This window comes from Halyomorpha halys, unplaced genomic scaffold (genome assembly GCF_000696795.3).
Source record: "Halyomorpha halys isolate HHAL.00 unplaced genomic scaffold, Hhal_1.1 Scaffold712.1, whole genome shotgun sequence".
Classification (NCBI taxonomy): domain Eukaryota; kingdom Metazoa; phylum Arthropoda; class Insecta; order Hemiptera; family Pentatomidae; genus Halyomorpha; species Halyomorpha halys.
Genome location: NW_027111091.1, coordinates 152,019 through 170,258, shown reverse-complemented (window position 1 = coordinate 170,258; position 18,240 = coordinate 152,019). Strand labels below are relative to the sequence as shown.

Below are 18,240 nucleotides of genomic sequence, written 5' to 3'. Positions count from 1 at the left end.
ATAGTTATTTTCTCTTAAATTAGAATTTAATTTAAAGAAAATATTTTTTTTATTACCAAAACTTTCCAAATATTCAAGTTTCCATGTAACATAAAAATATTTCTTTTGGAATATTGATTTTTGAGCAATAATATGAAAAAAAGAAATACATATCTCGTTGGATAAATTTTTCTTTCCTAAACAGTTGAATAGGTGATTTTTGAAAAACTAATTAAAAGCTTTATGACCAGAGTTTCAAAAGTTCAGAGTGAAAAGATGTCTTCAATTAGGTCAGAAGATAAGATTTCACATCTTATCCAGTAGGATAATGGCAGATTGAGAATAAGAGACAGAAAAAAAAGCTAGAAGATTATAATGCAATTAAATGTAGACACAGTTAGATAAGACAGATATATTCCTAAATACAAAATATATGAAAGAACTCATTTCATTTTCAATTTGGAAAACATATTAATGAAAGTTGTACCATATTTATTTCATACTAAACAAATTTACTTGATAAGTGATTAGATCCATGCATGTTAACCATGGGGTTAAATGTCTTAAGATTAAGTCAAAAAGATAACTTTAAAAGTTGAATATCAAGAAAATTCGGAAGCTTTCCAAACTTGATGAAATACAAATGGCTCAGAGTACTGATATGAATATAAATGTGAATGAAAGGAGTGTTTACACTCACTTGAATGAAAAAAACAATAGTTTTTGAAGTTAAAAACTTTGATTCTTACTGGATAGTCTACTTTCTGCACATTTAGTACAAACTTTTTAAGTTATTTACTTTTATCACAATTTATTCTTTACTGAATTTTTTAACCATTTTACACTTGGAGAATAACATCACTAAGAATATATGACAATTTAGCACCTATTGGAAAATTTTTAAATGTTAAGGTGTATCACAATTTTTAGTTATGGAATTATCATAATAAAAAATAAATTAGCTACTTGAAAAATAAACCAAGAGTGTGATGTAGAAATATCATGTTGAGTCCTTGTGATGTTGATGCTCTTTTGGATAATTTACATTTATATCCAAAATTAGAGTGAAATTTCTGGGATTCTTCAGGCTATATTCAGCAATTTTTTACTATGGATGATTACAAGACAATAAATTTATAATAAACCCTTATAAAATTTTATTTATCAGATTAAACATGCATTGAAACTGAAAAAAAGTAATATTCAATTTAATTGAAATGAGGAATTGTCTTTTAATTTTCTCTATTTCCTGATGTCATAGTAAAATACTTGCAGCTGTATTAGAAACAATCTATCTCAATTTTTGGATAGGTAGGATTAAATTAGATTGGCAATGAAAATGGATTTGATTTAATTTTATATTCATCAATCATCAAAATCAATAAAGAACAAAGAATGTTGAGTTCAAATATAATCAGATTAATCTACATTGTAAAAACCTTCCACACTATGATTATGTAACGTGGAATTACTAATAATTACATTAACTATATCAAATTTTAAATAAAAATCACTACATGGATATTGTTATACTGGAAAAGTAAGCAAAATAACACCCAATGGACTGCGAACAAGCTCTGCTTAATATTTAAAATAAGACAATTTTTAAGAAAATGGAGGAAAACGAGATATTTCAAAATTACAGATCTGTGATGGAACAGATGAACTGCGTAAATAAAAAAAAAAAATTTATCTAAAGCACTTACATCAAGTTATTTATGTTTCTTGAGCAATATCTTGTATCCCACATCCTCAGTGGCTGTATTAGATCACCAGGTGTGTCCTCTCATTGAATGAGAGATAATAAGACAAGAACCTATATAGTCCCTTGTAAATTATTGATCTTGTGATCCCCAATACATAGGTTTATACAGATTTGTAACTGTTCTTACAATAACATGGAACTTGATGTCGATAGTGAAAGCGCCATTGCAGTTATTTCACACTAAGACATTGGTTGTAGTAATCAGAAGGCTAATTAACAAATATAGAGCAAGTTACCTTTCATAAAAATATAGCAAAGATTATTTCAAAAGGTTTTTGAAAAGGTTCAGCATCAGTAACTAATAAAGCAAAATAAAAAAGGATAGATAGTGTAAAGGAAGACAAAATAATATATTTCCACATTCAGCAACTCTTTTATTTATGAAATTACAAATCGAAGTAATTTTTTGGAGCAATTAGGTCCTTATCAAGCTGCGAACATGATTAAAAAAAATAGTATCAGTTACATTTATTTTTTATAATTTATTAATATCTCTACATAAAAGAAAAAAAAATTTTAAATATTTAATATATTTTCATAAAATGTGTCTATTCCAATGAACACTTTCGACTCAAAAACTGAATGAAGCATGTAGCATAATGATTTTTCCATTTCAAAACCTGTACTGTGCATGCTCAGTACAATTTTGGACTGCCAAAAGTGGTCGTTGGAACATATCTGATACAAATTCATGTTAATTTAACAGAAATAAGTTTAAAAATGAATTAAAAAATAATTTAAATTAATTATTTGAAATACAGACTCGAGTAACCAAAGTTCCCTGTAGATGGCTGTACTTATCCATCTATTTTTATATATGGTTTTCACCCCTTATTATGCACAATCGACTTTTGAGATTAGTAATACAGTAATATAAACCTCGATCAAAAAGAATAATGAACAACAATTTTTTAAGACTAAATACTACAAAATCGCCTTTAGAGCAATAGTTAAGCTTACCTATAATAAATTTTATGGTCTAGGTTGAAAAATATGAGCCCTTGAAGTCAAGTTTCCTTTTAAAGGAATGTTTAATTTTGGGAATAATTTTTAATGAAAATGTTTAGTATGTTAAAAATGGATAGTTAACATTTTTAACTATTTCCATAAGAGGTTAATTAAGGGCTGTTTTTTTCTTGTGTAACTGTTATTTTTCTTGATATTTTTGAGGTTTATACTGAATTTTAAAATTTTTAATTTACTGAATTTACTGTAATTAATATACTGAATTTAAAACAGATTTTGAATAATAATGTAATATGTAATAATAATAAATAAATGATGATGTAAAAATCAAATTAATTTAAGCTTATAAACGTTCTGCAATTTCTAGAAATTGTAAAATATATAATAGTAATAAAGAGATAAGTCTAATAATAATAATCACGGATTTGATGACTTGATACCAATAGCAACAATAAATGCTTATTCACTTTTAGATCCTAATTGGATTTCAGCTTAAAGTTAAATTAAAAAGATTTAACTAAATTCCGATCACAGTACTTATCACAGTAAAGTATCAGAATAAAAATAGTTAATTCATATTATGACTTTTAAAATAATTATATATTATTTAAAATGAAACATACACAAATTAGAAATATCATAACATATTTTCTAAAATATATACTTAAAAAGCTAATAAATAAAGATAGCCTAGTTAAACATTATACTTTATTAAATGAATTATGCAAAAATATTCCATTATAAAAGTGAGAAACGTTCAAATGGTTATTCAGTATCAGTTGAAAATATGCAATTGGCCTGATGTATAAATAAAACAATTTTTAAATTCACAAATCTTTTGTCATTTTGATTCGAATAAAAAAAAAATAAAAGTGGCTCATATAATCATAATTCTTTAATAGCACCTGTAAGTATGCAAATCATGTTGATAGATTCCACTGCAGCAGGTAAAATAGAAAATGCTCCAAATATGAGCCAATAGGATGATGCTTGCCACGAATGAATCAGCCACTGAGATGTTAAAACACAAGACAGTCCATGAAGAAATATGGCTATAATCTGTTCAGGAAAATAATAGTCTCTATGCTGCAATCAATCCATTTCAAATAATGGCTTGTGAATTTGTGTGCATGCATGTGCCAATACAGACAATGAACATCTAAGTGCAAATAAGAATTTCATTTTTTTTAAATTTCAAATTATTTTCACAACTTCTATATTATTGACAATTCGTAAATTATATATATGTGACATCAGTTGAGTTATAAACTAACATGATTGATAATTTTGATTTCACAACTTATAATGAAATAAAATAAGTTATTTTATTTTTACTTCATAATGCTTAATAATTTTAAAACGAATTGCTGCATTTCGCTAGATTTTTGCATTTGTTTATATTATTGTGCTTTTACTGAATATATTAATTGTAAGCAAGGATATGTGATAACATTTTTGGGAATTAATATAATAATTTAATTTAAGGAATGTTCTGAACATTTTTTTGGTTTTGGGCTAATTTTGATACAAATTCAAAATTTAAATTCAGTGGTTATAGGGAATAATTTGAAAATGGCCCAAATGAGTAATACGTACGTCTTCCGAGCCTTCTTCTACAGCTTTAGTAGTTATGTACACAGAGGTATACTACTCTGTTTGGCTATTTTTCAAAAACAATAACTTATTTCTTGTGAATGTCATGAGTAGGGGATTAAGACCTTGTGGTAGAGGAAAATCAATTGGTCATTTATTTAGTTTTTCAATGGCGTGGGGTCCTATGTGTTCCCTCTCTTGCTCCCATTAATCAAGTAGATTAGTAGTGAATATGTGAATATACTTCTCATTTCCAAATCATTTGAATCTTTTCAAAATAAAATATATTTTATACATACAAAATAAAATAGTTTATAGATGGTTTAGAAAGGGATTTAGGTAATAAAAAAATGATAAATTAATAATTAAAGGGTCCACAACCAATGCCATCACCAACAACAATAAATGGTATTCTATATTAAATTTTTTAAGATGTGATATTAGAAAAGGATAAATTTGACTTAAAAAAAGGTCAAATGGTTTTGAAAATGTAAATATGTATATTTCATAAATTTTAAGTATTTTAGAGTAAAATAAGTATCATCCAATAAAAATATCTAAATCAATTAATCGCCAGTAATAAAATTTTCTCTCTTAAATTTCAGAGTATGCAGGATCTACAGAAGTGTTAGTAACATTAATATGCTTAACCTTTTTCTTGAGGCTACTCAACAGATAGTTGCAGAAAAAATAAAATAAATTCTAACTAGTCTTAAGAGATTGTTATAGTAAAACTATAACAAGGATTTATTTTAATTATAAATTTAAATTTATTCTGACATTACAATGTTAAAAAAATAAATAAATAATTTATGTATATTTTAATAAAATTCTAATGCTTAAGACAATTTTTAATGTATAAATATGCTATACTATTCATGTTTACTTGTTATAAAATAACAGTTTAGTTTGGTTATTGTAATTATTATAAATATGTGAATGAATATAAAATGTTTATTTTGATAACTCATAATTGTTCAAATATTATATTATTGGTAGAATAAATGTCTATATATCTCAGATATGAGTAAACTGTTTACAATTTTCAACATCTTCTTTCAAATAAAATAAAAAAAAGATGTGTATTAATACATTGATTTGATGTATCACTACCAAAAAATATGTATAAAAAATAAAATGGAAGTGAGACGTTGATTTAAAGCTAATTTATTTTTCTTAAAAAGTGTAGTTTAATGAATTTTCTAAAACAATGTTTAATGAAATCCACTTCAGACAACTGGAGTGAATAAAATTCAATAAGTCATAGGTTCCTGTGAGTAGGATCTGAAAATGTGACATACTAAAATTTTTTTTCATGCAATGGATTTTAAATAGCTCTAACAATTGTTAATTGATTTAGCCACTTATTAATTATTAACGATTGCAGTAAATATTTGTGCTCTTGAGGTACCATATTTCTATTGAGTATTGATAAATAATAAAAAAAAGGTAAGGATATTTCTCCCTTTTATTTTGATATGGTTACTTAAATATTGGTGTATATTTACTTCTATTATTTATTAACATATTATACCATGAATTTTATTTAAAACTTTACTCATAAACTTTAAGTAACCATTATGAAGAGTAATCTAAATACTAACATATCCATATCTTTAAAACTAAAAATATAATAGTTGATTTTTAATTAACATGTAAAAGTAATGACAGAATGATAACTTTTTCTTATATCTCTGAGATTAATATCAATATTTAGAAAGAAAAAATTCAACTATAAAAAAAATGGATGAGTCATAGGAACAAAATAAATTGGCTATATATAACTTAAAAATATTTTATTTTTGAGTTTATTTTTTTAAGTACGTAAAAGTAGTATCATAGGGTTGCTTTATGACTGGTAGGATAATTTTGGGATATGTAAGAACCAAAATAGTGTGAAGGAAATTATTTGTAAATTAAATTAAAGCATTATGACAGATATTGTTTATCATAAATTGCCAACTTATGATCATAATGTCATCTGTATTTTATTTAAAAAAATAAAAATAAACAGTTTAAGATTAATTTCAAGTTATTTAAATATTAATAAAAAAAATTTCCAAGAGAGAATCATATAAACTTAAAAATTACGGAAGGAATATATTTTGAGAAATAAATTTGTTAAACATTAAAACATTATACTTTTGAGAGTGAATTGAGGGTGTTTTAAATCAAGTATAACTTATTTTTGATGAAATCATGCAGTAAAAGAGATTAAAGACAGTATTTGTATCTTGAAAATTAAATTAATTGTTTTAATATGGACATACGTAGATAAAAGATATGTATATATTTTTTTATCTTTGAAATTAATATGGACATACATAAAATAGTAAAAAAACTAACAAAATTTCAACAGTGGACTATCAAGAATACACAATATGTTAATAATGTGTAGCTTTTACTATACATCTGGGACCCAAAGACAAAAATGCATCATTACAATTATTAGATTTATCTAGACATAAGCCCAGGAAAGTGAAAAAATATTTAAGCTAACAAATAAGGGTGTGTAAGGGAAGTATTAATGATCTACTCAAAACTTTTATAAAAAGCAAAATTATTTTATATTAAAACATTGTTTACATTCCGAGTTTCAAAATGACAGACAACTGTGCAATCAACTAAAGATAAAAGTAGTGAGGGGAAAAAAAAGGAGGCTAATGTGCTAATTGTGCAATCACAGAGAAATATGAGAATGACAGGGTTATGACCTATAACAAAAGATGCACTCACTGCACAATTCTGCAGTCTGAGACAACTCTTTATCAATGCAACATCTATGTGATTTATTTTAATGCTAACTAACATTGGTGCAAAAGGTGTCAAAATAATTAAGGATACATAATAAACCAATTGATGGTTTGAACATAGATATACCACTGAAGAAACCAATGAATTCAACTCCAATAAAAGCAATACCCAAAGACAGCCCTACAATCAATCTGCAAAACACGGTGATTTTTGTAAGTATTATTTTAAATTACTAAAGAGCGATACTTTAAATGATATCTTACTCTTTATCTTTAAAATAATATTCCTCTTCCTCAAATTCATAAGGTAAGCTAGCAACGACATTTCCATCCTACCAAATCATGAAACAATTAAAACAATCATTTATTAATAAAGTAGCTTTAAAAACTGTAAGTTAACTAACCCTTGTCCAAAGAGCAAGAATAAGAATTATAAGATTAGCTAATAATATTAAAAATCTGGCTGGTATTAAACTATCGGCTTGAAAAGCCATTAAATAACAGAAATTGAACTGAAATAAAAGTTTAATATTTTATCAACCCTGTACCCAACTGTAAACAAAACATAGCAGACAACGAATGTTGAGAATCTGATGTGTATAATACAGAAAATAAATTTTTAACTAATTCACACAGGAAGTGGTAAAATGTAAAGATAAAAAGTTATGATTTTTTTTCTTTCTAATTTGATAAAATTAGGATTAATATAATAAAAGATAAAAATAAAAGAAATTGGCCTTTTCCCCATACGCATGCGTGATTTTGACCAATGAACTTGAATATTTGGGTTTCGGATAACCTGTCACTGAACCTTTAAACTTGAGTTTTGTAACGTACATTGAGTTCCTAACGGATTTGGTGGTGGCGGTCGGATTTTATTATTTTATATACATAAGTATTTAGTTTAAGCATGTGATTTAAGTTAAGCACCTCGCGAAGTTTATAATATCATGTATATCATACTTGGGACCGACGTATTATTAAAGTTTAATCTTTAGTTCGTTTCAATAAACAGTTTAAGTTTTGATTTTTTGTTTTTGTGTAAAATATTTGCAAAATGAGTATGGAATTGTTTACAACTGTTAACGCTTTTGATCATTTAATGAAGGATACTATGGATGCTCTTACTATTCTTCCTAGAGTAGTAAAAGGTACAAATATTTGATAGAATTAACTGTTTTGACAACAGTCTTTTCTAATTTTCTAAATTAATTTTTTCAATCTTGAATTTTTTATTATAATCAAATTTAATTAATAAATCCATTTATATTTTTTTAGCGTATGTTCAAACTCTGGAAGGGTATGAAGAATGTAGAAGTAAATGGAAACAAGCTATTGATGAATGTAGTACTTTATCGACCCAATTAACTACTGCTCATAGTGAAATATCAAATCTACGAAGCCAAATACATTCTGTCAGGAAACTTATTGACGAGGAAAAGAAAAAAAGAAAAATTGCTGAAGATGATAGGGATTATTATGTGAGTTTAGCATATATCTGTTAGTATATTTTTATGGTGAATTAGTATCTTAAAACGATGATTTTTTGCAGGAAGCTCAACTGGAACAGTTAAGAGACATTTTAAAAGATAACAGAAATGAGTTACATGAAGAAACTAAAGTTAAACTTTCTCTGTTGAACAAAAATCGTCCAAGCATGGACATTTTGGAAGATCGTTTAAATACCATAACTGAATTAGAAACAACAGGTAGTTTTATTGTTTAATAATGAGTTTATAAAAAATAGTCTATGATATAAAATAATTTAGATTTTATTAATTTTAACAATTTAAATTGTAAGATTAGAAAGTAGTAGTTCTCTTTCATTTTTCTACTTATAAATCCAATTATAAAGTTTTGCTATTTCTGTTGTATGATGTCACAGATCCATAAAAAATAAATAAATAAACAGCAGTTTAAGAAAATCAACTTGACAATCTATGTTACAAAGATCAAAAAAATTGCAGAGAAATTATCTTTCTACTTTTTTTTTTTTTTTTTTTAAATGAAGGAGAGGGTTCTGATTTGAAGGACAGTTTGAATCATTGGGGAAAAAAATACAAAACAATATTTATTTATTCCACTGAGTTTCTACAAAAAAGCATGGAAAACTGATTATTGTAAATAATAGCAGCATGAGCTTAATTTAATACAATGGTAATACAGATAGTCCATGAATAATATGAGGCTATGGGAACAAAATTGGTCTAATCCATAAAGTTGCTACAACCACTATATCATTTTATTTTGAGCTAAAATAGAATTATTTGGAAAGGCCTTAGTGCTTCTATCTACTGGAATATTTAAAATATAAATGAAATTAAGTTTGCATAGGCATTCACCTATTAGGCACAATATATGAACAAAAAATCAATATTGAAGTTATCGAGAGTTTGAGGGTGATGCCGTTTTTCAATTTCAGGTACTTTTTAAATATTACTCGATTAAACCATCGTAAAGTTTCCTCTTTCCATTCTAAGCTAATATTTCAAAAGTGCTATAGGACTGTTGCTCTCCGGGGGTCTTAGCGTGTCTGGCAGGGAAGGATTGCTTTTTTTTTTTTGTGTTATGATCTCTTGTGTATAAATTTGTAACAACTCGAGACCATTCTTAGCCCAAAAATGGAGTGCTTTGATCAGAACTTATGTTCTCTCACTTGTACACATAGGCATTAAAAATCTGAAAATATAAAAAAAACAAAAAAAAAACATAGGTACCATAGAACATCACATCACTCCAAATGGACAATTTTAAAATCTTTTTACAATATAATAATTTTGGTTTCCAGGGTCAGTCATGACAGACCTCAGCTATACAAGAGATGAAGATGACTTCCTCGACGTATCATCTTCTGAAAATAGGGGTCAAAAGAGGTCTAATCCTGTTCGTTCCAATAAGAATAGAAAGAAACGAAGATCATCATCAGCTGTAAGAGCTTGCGAGGTAATCATTGAATAATAAAAAGAAGAGTTTTAACTACTATATAATGTTACATTAAATCTCTTGTGTCTTATGTCTTCCCTTTTAGACCTATTATTGTTTTTTATTTTTTAGCTGAAAGGTAAGGATCGCCTGGTTGCTACTACAACAGTAACTGTAGACCACGAATCAAAGATACAAGCTACTGCTGTTATAGAAGCCAGGCCACATAATGAGAATTTACGTCCTAGTGCTCCTCCAATGGGTACGACTTGCAATTTCCACTATTATTATAGTAATAATTCATATATAATATCTATATGTGTATACATACTTTTTTTTCTATCTAGAAGATGATGGGGACGGTATATTAACACCAAAATCCAATGGACAACCATTTTCTATGAATATGATTAACACTCGGCCTCATAATTTCCAGCAGAAAGCTATGCTGAAAAGTGAAACATGTAATGTCTGCTCTAAAAGGTTAGTTGTTTTAATTTCTTTAAAACTGATAGATAGATTAGATTGGTTGAGATTTTCATGTTTTTTGTTAAGATGTTTAAGATTAATTTGATTTTCATGTTTTTTAGGATGTATTTTTCAAGTTGTTCCAATTATTTATTTCTTATATTCTAGGTTACGATTTTCTGCAATGGGTCTTAAGTGTCGAGATTGCAAGACGATTTGCCATATTATTTGCAAAGATAAAGTTCCATTACCATGTGTAGCCAATGGCCATACGCCTTGTAAATCATCTGCTGTGAGTTCTTTGATTTTATTATTTATTGTCATATAAATAATAATTAGTTAATGTAGTTTTGTACTCATTTTTCTTTTTTTTTTTTAAGTACTGTTTGCTTTAGTTACTAATTATTATTAATTTGCTGATTAAGGTTAACTAATTAAAATAATAAATGCAAAATGTACATGACAGTTATACCACATTTATTTTAAGAATGATTTATCTATCTATTCCTTAATATTAATATAATCATGATTCATTTTATATTAATAAAAGTATTATTAAATATTTATAAAACTGAAAGAATATTTATAAAATGAATTTTTTTTACTTTGGTCTAACACATTTCTACTTTATTTGTACAGGGTACTATTGGAGACTATACACCTTTGCTACCTCCCATGGTTCCTGCCCTTGTTGTTCATTGCATAAAAGAAGTCGAGGAGAGAGGACTTTCAGAAGTTGGATTGTATCGCATACCGGGTTCGGATAAAGAAGTCAAAGCTTTAAAGGTGGATAAATAAATCTCTATGTAATCTTATAGTATAATGATATATTATGTTACCTACTGTCCTCAGCAGTTTTAGCCTCTTTAAATTTGGATTATTCATCAACCAGAAAATAATATTTTTGGGAAATATAACAAGTTTAGTGACCTATAAAATTTGATTTCAATCAATTCTAAGTAACAGGTGTTCATATTTCTAATTTATACTTTTGGCCTATATCAACAAAAACTTTCTTGAGATTAGACACTTTTTTAGCCTCGGCTCCTGTCAAAAAACACTTAAAGAATATTTCTGTGTTCTTCATTTTTCTCTCTTCTTAAACTCTAAAATTAAAAGAAAAAGAAAAGTTAAAATTGTTTGGAAAACCTTTTCTGTTAATTATTATCATTTAAACTTTAAATACAAGTGAACCATGTTTGATGACCCAGTCTACTCTGTCATGACGCTCACCCATTTTAATTTCTGGTACTCGAATAACCTTTTATTTTTACCCAATTACTGTTCCTCTAAAAGAAAAAAGATTACTGTTATTTGTAATTTTATATAAATTTTGTGGCTGTGTTATATAAAAGTATAATAAATGAATATTTCTTTTTTTTTACCAGGAAAAATTTTTACGTGGAAAAGGAGTTCCAAACTTATCACAAATTCAGGAAATTCACGTTGTATGTGGTTGCCTTAAAGATTTCTTCAGATCTCTAAAAGATCCACTTACGACTAGACTCAGGTAGATATCGTTTAGCTTTGATTGAAAATCTATATTACACTTTCTCTCAAAATCGTTTCTAACAAATTTATTACATTTTTTTTTTTTTTATAGGTGGGACGATTTTGCTCAGGCTGTTGAGATTGAAGATGTTGAAGAAAGGAGGCAAAAGCTATTTCACATAATATCTAGTCTCCCTCAACCGAATCGCGATACATTAGCGTATCTGCTTCTCCATCTTCAGAGGTGAAAAAAAAAACCATTCGTATTTATAGTGTTTTTAGATAAAGGATAGTTTCTTTCAAATTATTCTAGCTTTATTATTAAAAAAATAATAAATCAGTAAATGTTAGTAATATATTACTGAAGTCTTAATTCAATATTCATTCATGAGCTATAGAAAAATGGCTTTACTTTTCATTCCTCTCTGAGGAATTTTCCTAAAGAGGTTGATTGTAATGGGGTATATGCTTATGTCACAGATTTTAGTCAAACAACTTTTGGATGAAGGATTTACTTTTAAAGCTACAATCTCCATATATTGATGTAAATCTGTTCATTCTTTAACTTGGGGGCTTATCAATTTTTCAAATATGTAAAACCCGCAATACAGCCAACATGATGTTGCTCCTCAGTGTTATATTTTTCCTGGTAGCATTGTTTTTTCTATTCATAATTAAATATATAAAGTAATGGATTGTTTTCGGTGGCCAATTCATCAAAATTAACCAATTCATTTATTACCAAAGTTGTTTTTTGATGTCTAAACTGTAAAATGCCTTTGCAAATTTTCAAGTCTTGTAACAAACATTTTTCCATTTCCTGCTAAGTGCTAAACTGTCCCTACCTTAGGAAGTAATGATGTAAAAACTTGGATAGTTTATATGTTCATGTTTTATTACTTGTCATGTTATACAAAATGAAATTTTATTTGGAGAGAATTAGAACTCTTGTTCATTTGAAGAATTGTATAGAAGTCAAGGTGTGTATTTTAAATAATTATACTAGAGTGATTTGATAATCAAATTAGATTATATCCGTTCATGTTTTTTGAATGTTATCCCAAAAATATGGATCTTATATGATATAATCACGTAGTAGAAAGTAACCATATTCTTCAATTTTATTCCTTAATTTTAAAACGTTTATTAATAAAAGAATGATGGTCCAAGTGCGATCAAAATAAGTCAAGTAGTAAATTAGCTATTTATTATGAGCCAACTTTTGCCCCACTGCAGGATTTTATCAAGGCTAAAAAAGATACTAAATAACATATATATCATTAAAATAATATAGTCGTCTGTATCTTTTTTTTTTGCTGTGAAATGCTGGCCCATAAAAAATAGTTTATTTACTATTTGAATTATTTTGACTGCTCCTGGGCCATCTTACTTTTATTAATTACACACAGTCAATCAACGGTGTTCTAATAAATCTCTTAATCTTTCTAGGGTTGCTGAATCTCCTGAATGCAAAATGCCTACTTCAAACTTAGCAAAAGTCTTTGGCCCCACTGTAATTGGTTATTCATGCAATGAACCAGAAAATGTCTACGGAGAAACAAGGACTGGTAACAAGGTGAAGTTTTTTTATAGTTTTCTTTTGAATGTTTTTTTTTTTTTTTTTATCATCATTAATTTTTGTTTTATTATATTTATCTTTAGATCATGGGTGAACTTCTGGAATTACCTGGAGAGTATTGGGAGTCGTTTATTCGAGAGGCTGATTTTAGGAAAACTCCTTCCTCATCTAGTATCGGATTCTTCTCTCCCAATAGGGTTAGGTAGGTACATTTTTAAACAAATTAAATGGTAAAAGTTTATTTAGTTTGGCCTGTGATATTATGTACAATGGAGTTATAGTACACATTCCAGATATTATTAACATTGTTCTTGTCGAATTGTACTGTATACAGAAGATCTGATGTCCCAGCTTGTTGAGGCGAGTTTCCCATAGTGCTAGGTTCAGAGGATTGTGGGTTTGAATCCCATCTGCATCAGTCAATTTTTATTTTGCAGAGGTTCCTGGAAATAAATCTTGACATTACCACTCTGGGGTTGTATAGGTCTTCTGTGGAAGACTTGGACATTAAAAAAAAAAGTATACAGAAATGTTTTGGGTTGTCATGCAAATTGTCAAATTTTTTAAATCATAATGTTTAGGGAGAACCGTTTGTTGTTAGTTTTCAGAAAATATGAGGAAATATAAGAAGTTCACTTAATAGTTAAATTTATATTTTGTAGAGTTCATTTAATATGATTGAAAAGAACAAACAACCTGTTACCTTGCAGGTGTTGGTATTAGAGTATTTCCACATTATGTTTGTGAGATGTAATTGAATCCAGGTTGGTGTTGATAGTGATCTTAATGGTCTAAGAATTGATATCTGTAGAAATATATTAAAGTGTGCCACAACCTATTTCTACTGCAATACTGGGTTCAGAGTAGGGGTGTCAGTTATCAGTATAAATTTGTAACATCACCAATAATAATAATAATAACGGCAAACTTAACTTGTATACTAGTGTTGTTTTTTTTGTTTTTTTTTATGACGTGATATAAGGTCTCATCCATTCTTTCTGCAAAACCTGCAGATTGGTGATTGTCAGTATCATTTTATAGATTTGCTTATTCAGTTGACGTGTATCCTGTATATAGTCCTGTCACCCATCTTAAGGTATTGTCCATATTAAGAAGTTTGGTACTTCTTTTTGTGCAGGAGCCTTTTAGAAACATCTTTGACTGCTCTAGTCTTCTGCTATTCCTTCAGAATAGCTCAGCCTTGCCCTCAGTAATCGCTTTGAAGTGTATCTTTGCTACATGGCTAGGACTAACCCCACATATGGGGTTGGGTGTAAAGGGAACAGACTCAGATCCTTTTCTGACGATATAGTCCGCTTTCTCATTACCTTTAATCAGAGATGGGCTATAGTTAAAACTAATAGCTAAAATTTCCATGGATTTAATTACTAAAATTTCCTTTATTAATGAATGAATCATAATGAATCAATAATGAAATTGGTGTAGGTCCAGTCTTGGTGACAGGAAGTTGGTTCCATTTATTGTAGTATGAAGTTAAACAATTTTAAAACCCTCTTCTAAAATTACAGACTTCTAAAAAACAGATATAATTGTGTACTATAACGTAAATGTATATCAACAATATCTTTATTCTGTTTGATTTATATTTTAAAAGCATCAAGGGATTCGTGGTTTTGGGATTTGATTTTTAGTTTTATAATTTGTATGCACCATTCTGCACCTTTTTTTTTTTTTTTCTTTCTAATGTACCATCTTTTTATCATTTTCAACTTGAAATGTCTTGAAAATCAGGATTTAATATAGGCTTTTTTCATGCATGCATGGAAATCTTTTAATATTTTGTAATGTAATTAAAAAAAATATAAAACCACACTTTATCATATGATAATTGCATTTGGTTTGGAATGGAAAATCTTACTTTTAATATTTATATTAGTTTTCCTTGCTCAGTGCTAACGATGATTACTTATCTAATAACGATTATTAACTATTGCTTAGTATCTAAATTAAATTTTGCAAATATGATTAGTATATTGTGCTCAATTTTTATTATAAGAATCTTTGAATTTCTATGTTTCAAAAGAAATATTTCCAATCAGGATTTGTTCATTTTGTAAATATTTCATGTTCAATCTGTAATGAGATCCAATATTAACACACTATAAGCCTGTCCGATATTTTAACCTATTCTGTTAGCTCTCGTGTATCAAATTGATATTACCTTTGTTAGCTCTGAGCTCTTTTTAATCTGTATTTAGTTTTGGTTTGGCTCTATTGTTAAAACTAACCCTCCTTTAGACCAATATTAAAACTTACAATACTTAAGGACGAGGACCCTGAGGAGGATCAGATACTTTGAAACACCTTGAGTTGGACTTTGCGAAACCAAGAAAGTACTCAGCCACGATAACATCTCATCTTAAATAGTATCACTCTTTTTTGTACAAATATGTAACATATGGGTACTGTCATTGATAAATTTGACAATTATATTGTTTTATTTGCAGTTTATATATTTATTTGTTTTTATTCTCACAGTTTCATTAGTGAAATTTTTGATTTATAAAAATATATCACTTTCTCCAGTGTGTTTTTGACATGACCAAGTGAAGAAAGATATGTATAGATTTTTGGTTAGAATTTCATACATACCTATCACAAGTTGATAAACGAATCTCTTATTTGCTCTCTATGCAACTTTATGATATTATGTTATAGACATCACAAAAAAGTTTAGTAGTTTCCAGAAATATTATCAATAAAAACTTAGTTTACTATGTATTAGTAGTTAATACGGCTCTTTTTGTAAAACGCTAATAATTTCCTATTTATCAATATTATTTTTTATATTCATAAATATATATTATTTTTTCAGTAGCTTTAGCAACAATAAGACAATAAAAAAGATAAAATAAAATTGGTTATTACTCCCATTTAAATAGAAATAGACTGTGTTTTACATTAATTGTCATCTATAGTATTTTTTAAATTGATGTAATTTTAAATGTGTCCAAGGTTTTAATTAATTATTTTTATCTGTAAAATTTATATTACTTATTTAATTAACATAAATTATTTTTATAATACCTCAAGTTTTAGTATTCAAAATACTTGATTAAAAATTGGCAATATTGACCATGTAAATTGTAGTTATTTTTTATATATTCAAATTGTTTATTTTGTAATTTTAGTCTTCTATTGTACTCTTTTATTTTAATAGTTAAAGGTTAAAGTTTGGATAATTTTGGGTTTATTAGAAATAACATCTATTCTTTGTCTAACCATTTCAGATACTTTATAGTTTTAGAAGGAAACAGAAACAAAATAATTTTTTAAAAAGAATAGTTCTCAAAGTATAACTCTCATTTTATTTTTAATTGACTTTTCTATTGAAAATATGCATTTCGGGAGGTGGGGGAATTCCCCATGTTTGGTTGCTGCTAATTTAGAATCATATGTAAAAAAAATAAATAAATATATATATATCTGTTTAATTAAGGTCAATATTTGAAAAAAATTGACTACTTTTGAAAATTCTATTTTCTCCATTATTCAATTCTAAAAATATTTAATTAGTGATATTCTTCATCTATTATTAATGATTAAAATTAATTTTTATTAACTTTTACCTTCATTAAGCTACGCTTAGTAATGATTTATTGAAACTTTTAATGAAACAATATTTCCTTTTTGAATTAGTTGTTATTTTACCAATAATTAATACCTTGTTTGTATTATTTTTGGATCATATAGTTATGTCTGCACATCAGTTAGTTAGAAAAAAATATATTTTTAAAATTATTTATTAATAGTTGTTGTTTTATTACTTTACTGTTTCCATTTATTTATGAAAGATATTTTTTACCAGGTTTATCTATTTGTGGTGTTTATTGTAGTGATTTTAAAATATTTTTGATAATGGGCTAATTTCTTATTATTTTTGTGGGTTGTTATAAATTTATTTCTAAGCTCTCTTTTTATAGGACTTTTAAAATAAAATAGTTATTAGGTCAGTTACAAACGACTTATAATTTAGTTTCATGGTATAAATGCATACACATCATTTCCATGCATATTTCCGTATAAGATCTATTTAACATATAATCTTAGTTTTTAGTTTCGTTTTTTCTTGTGTACTTCATCTGATCTGATATTATTTTAATTGTAAATGATATTATTAACATTACCATGACATTTGCTTTATGAATCTCAAGCTCTCTTTTTTATAATTCATTTTATGTATTATGTTCGTTATGTGCTACCCTGAGATTTTATTAAAGATTTTGGCCATTGAAACTATATTGCTCTCTTACCTGTCTCTCTGTCAGTATATATATTCATTATTGTGATTTTATACTTTAAGACTAATTAATTGTAATTTGAATTAAGCTGGTTTTGGTATAATTTTAAGATATTTGTCACTAATCCATTAAATAACCATAATAATGTGGTATTTGTCTCTCATATTCGCTTGTCAGCCATTGTTTTATCTGTAGATACTTTAATAGCTAATTATTTTAGTATTCATACAAAATATTTAAGCATTATTGAATTGTTGAATTAAAAAAATCAGTTTGTTCTGTACATTTTAAGTTCAATAGATATATTTATCCCTACTTATTGATTTGAAATAAGTTTTGTTTCTGAATTATAAAGGTTGATTCACATTATGTTGTTCACATTAAACATTATTAAGTATAAATTAGTTATCAATAAATCAATTTAATATCCAAAACAGTCTCAACACTATTTATTTATTTGTC

At 27.0% G+C, this 18,240-nt stretch overlaps 3 protein-coding genes across 11 annotated transcripts in view; 2 read left to right on the top strand and 1 right to left on the bottom strand.

Moving 5' to 3' along the window:
- LOC106685585 (angiotensin-converting enzyme) overlaps positions 1-5,458 on the top strand; it is a 111,627-nt gene extending 106,169 nt beyond the window's left edge. For all 7 annotated transcript variants that reach the window (XM_067049169.1, XM_014428347.2, XM_014428349.2 and 4 more), the window contains exon 17: positions 4,909-5,458. In XM_067049169.1, the coding sequence (XP_066905270.1) occupies positions 4,909-4,982 (74 nt within the window). In that variant the 3' untranslated portion in view covers positions 4,983-5,458. The remainder of the gene's footprint in view (positions 1-4,908) is intronic.
- LOC136796195 (transmembrane protein 107-like) lies at positions 1,423-7,633 on the bottom strand. Of its 2 annotated transcripts, XM_067049182.1 has the most exons (5): positions 7,461-7,633; positions 7,321-7,388; positions 7,148-7,248; positions 3,616-3,762; positions 1,423-2,175 (listed from the first exon to the last, which is right to left on the bottom strand). In XM_067049182.1, exons 1-5 carry the CDS (start codon positions 7,548-7,550, stop codon positions 2,171-2,173), a joined length of 411 nt encoding a protein of 136 aa, XP_066905283.1. In that variant the 5' UTR covers positions 7,551-7,633; the 3' UTR covers positions 1,423-2,170. The 2 variants fall into 2 exon arrangements, with proteins under 2 accessions (XP_066905283.1, XP_066905282.1); XM_067049181.1 differs by lacking the exon at positions 1,423-2,175 and having other exon boundaries at positions 3,568-3,762.
- A 237-nt stretch (positions 7,634-7,870) lies between these two features.
- On the top strand, positions 7,871-15,983 carry LOC106685587 (rac GTPase-activating protein 1). 2 transcript variants are annotated; one of them, XM_014428352.2, is made up of 13 exons: positions 7,871-8,207; positions 8,335-8,537; positions 8,609-8,765; positions 9,845-9,999; positions 10,111-10,240; positions 10,326-10,461; positions 10,615-10,738; positions 11,086-11,232; positions 11,835-11,956; positions 12,050-12,181; positions 13,387-13,513; positions 13,600-13,718; positions 15,776-15,983. In XM_014428352.2, exons 1-13 carry the CDS (start codon positions 8,114-8,116, stop codon positions 15,834-15,836), a joined length of 1,707 nt encoding a protein of 568 aa, XP_014283838.1. In that variant the 5' UTR covers positions 7,871-8,113; the 3' UTR covers positions 15,837-15,983. The 2 variants fall into 2 exon arrangements, with proteins under 2 accessions (XP_014283838.1, XP_014283839.1); XM_014428353.2 differs by having other exon boundaries at positions 7,872-8,207; positions 15,804-15,983.
- Positions 15,984-18,240: the final 2,257 nt, after the last annotated feature.

Excerpts from the sequence above, each read along its gene's own strand:
- LOC106685587 (XM_014428352.2), top strand. The coding sequence starts at position 8,114 with ATGAGTATGGAATTGTTTACAACTGTTAACGCTTTTGATCATTTAATG. Across the intron at positions 13,514-13,599 it reads AAACAAGGACTGGTAACAAG|ATCATGGGTGAACTTCTGGA; the intron begins GTGAAGTTTTTT and ends ATTTATCTTTAG. Across the intron at positions 13,719-15,775 it reads TTCTCTCCCAATAGGGTTAG|ACCAATATTAAAACTTACAA; the intron begins GTAGGTACATTT and ends ACCCTCCTTTAG.
- LOC136796195 (XM_067049181.1), bottom strand. The coding sequence starts at position 7,550 with ATGGCTTTTCAAGCCGATAGTTTAATACCAGCCAGATTTTTAATATTA. Across the intron at positions 7,389-7,460 it reads TTCTTGCTCTTTGGACAAGG|GATGGAAATGTCGTTGCTAG; the intron begins GTTAGTTAACTT and ends ATGATTTGGTAG. Across the intron at positions 3,763-7,147 it reads ACCATCAATTGGTTTATTAT|CCATATTTCTTCATGGACTG; the intron begins GTATCCTTAATT and ends AACAGATTATAG.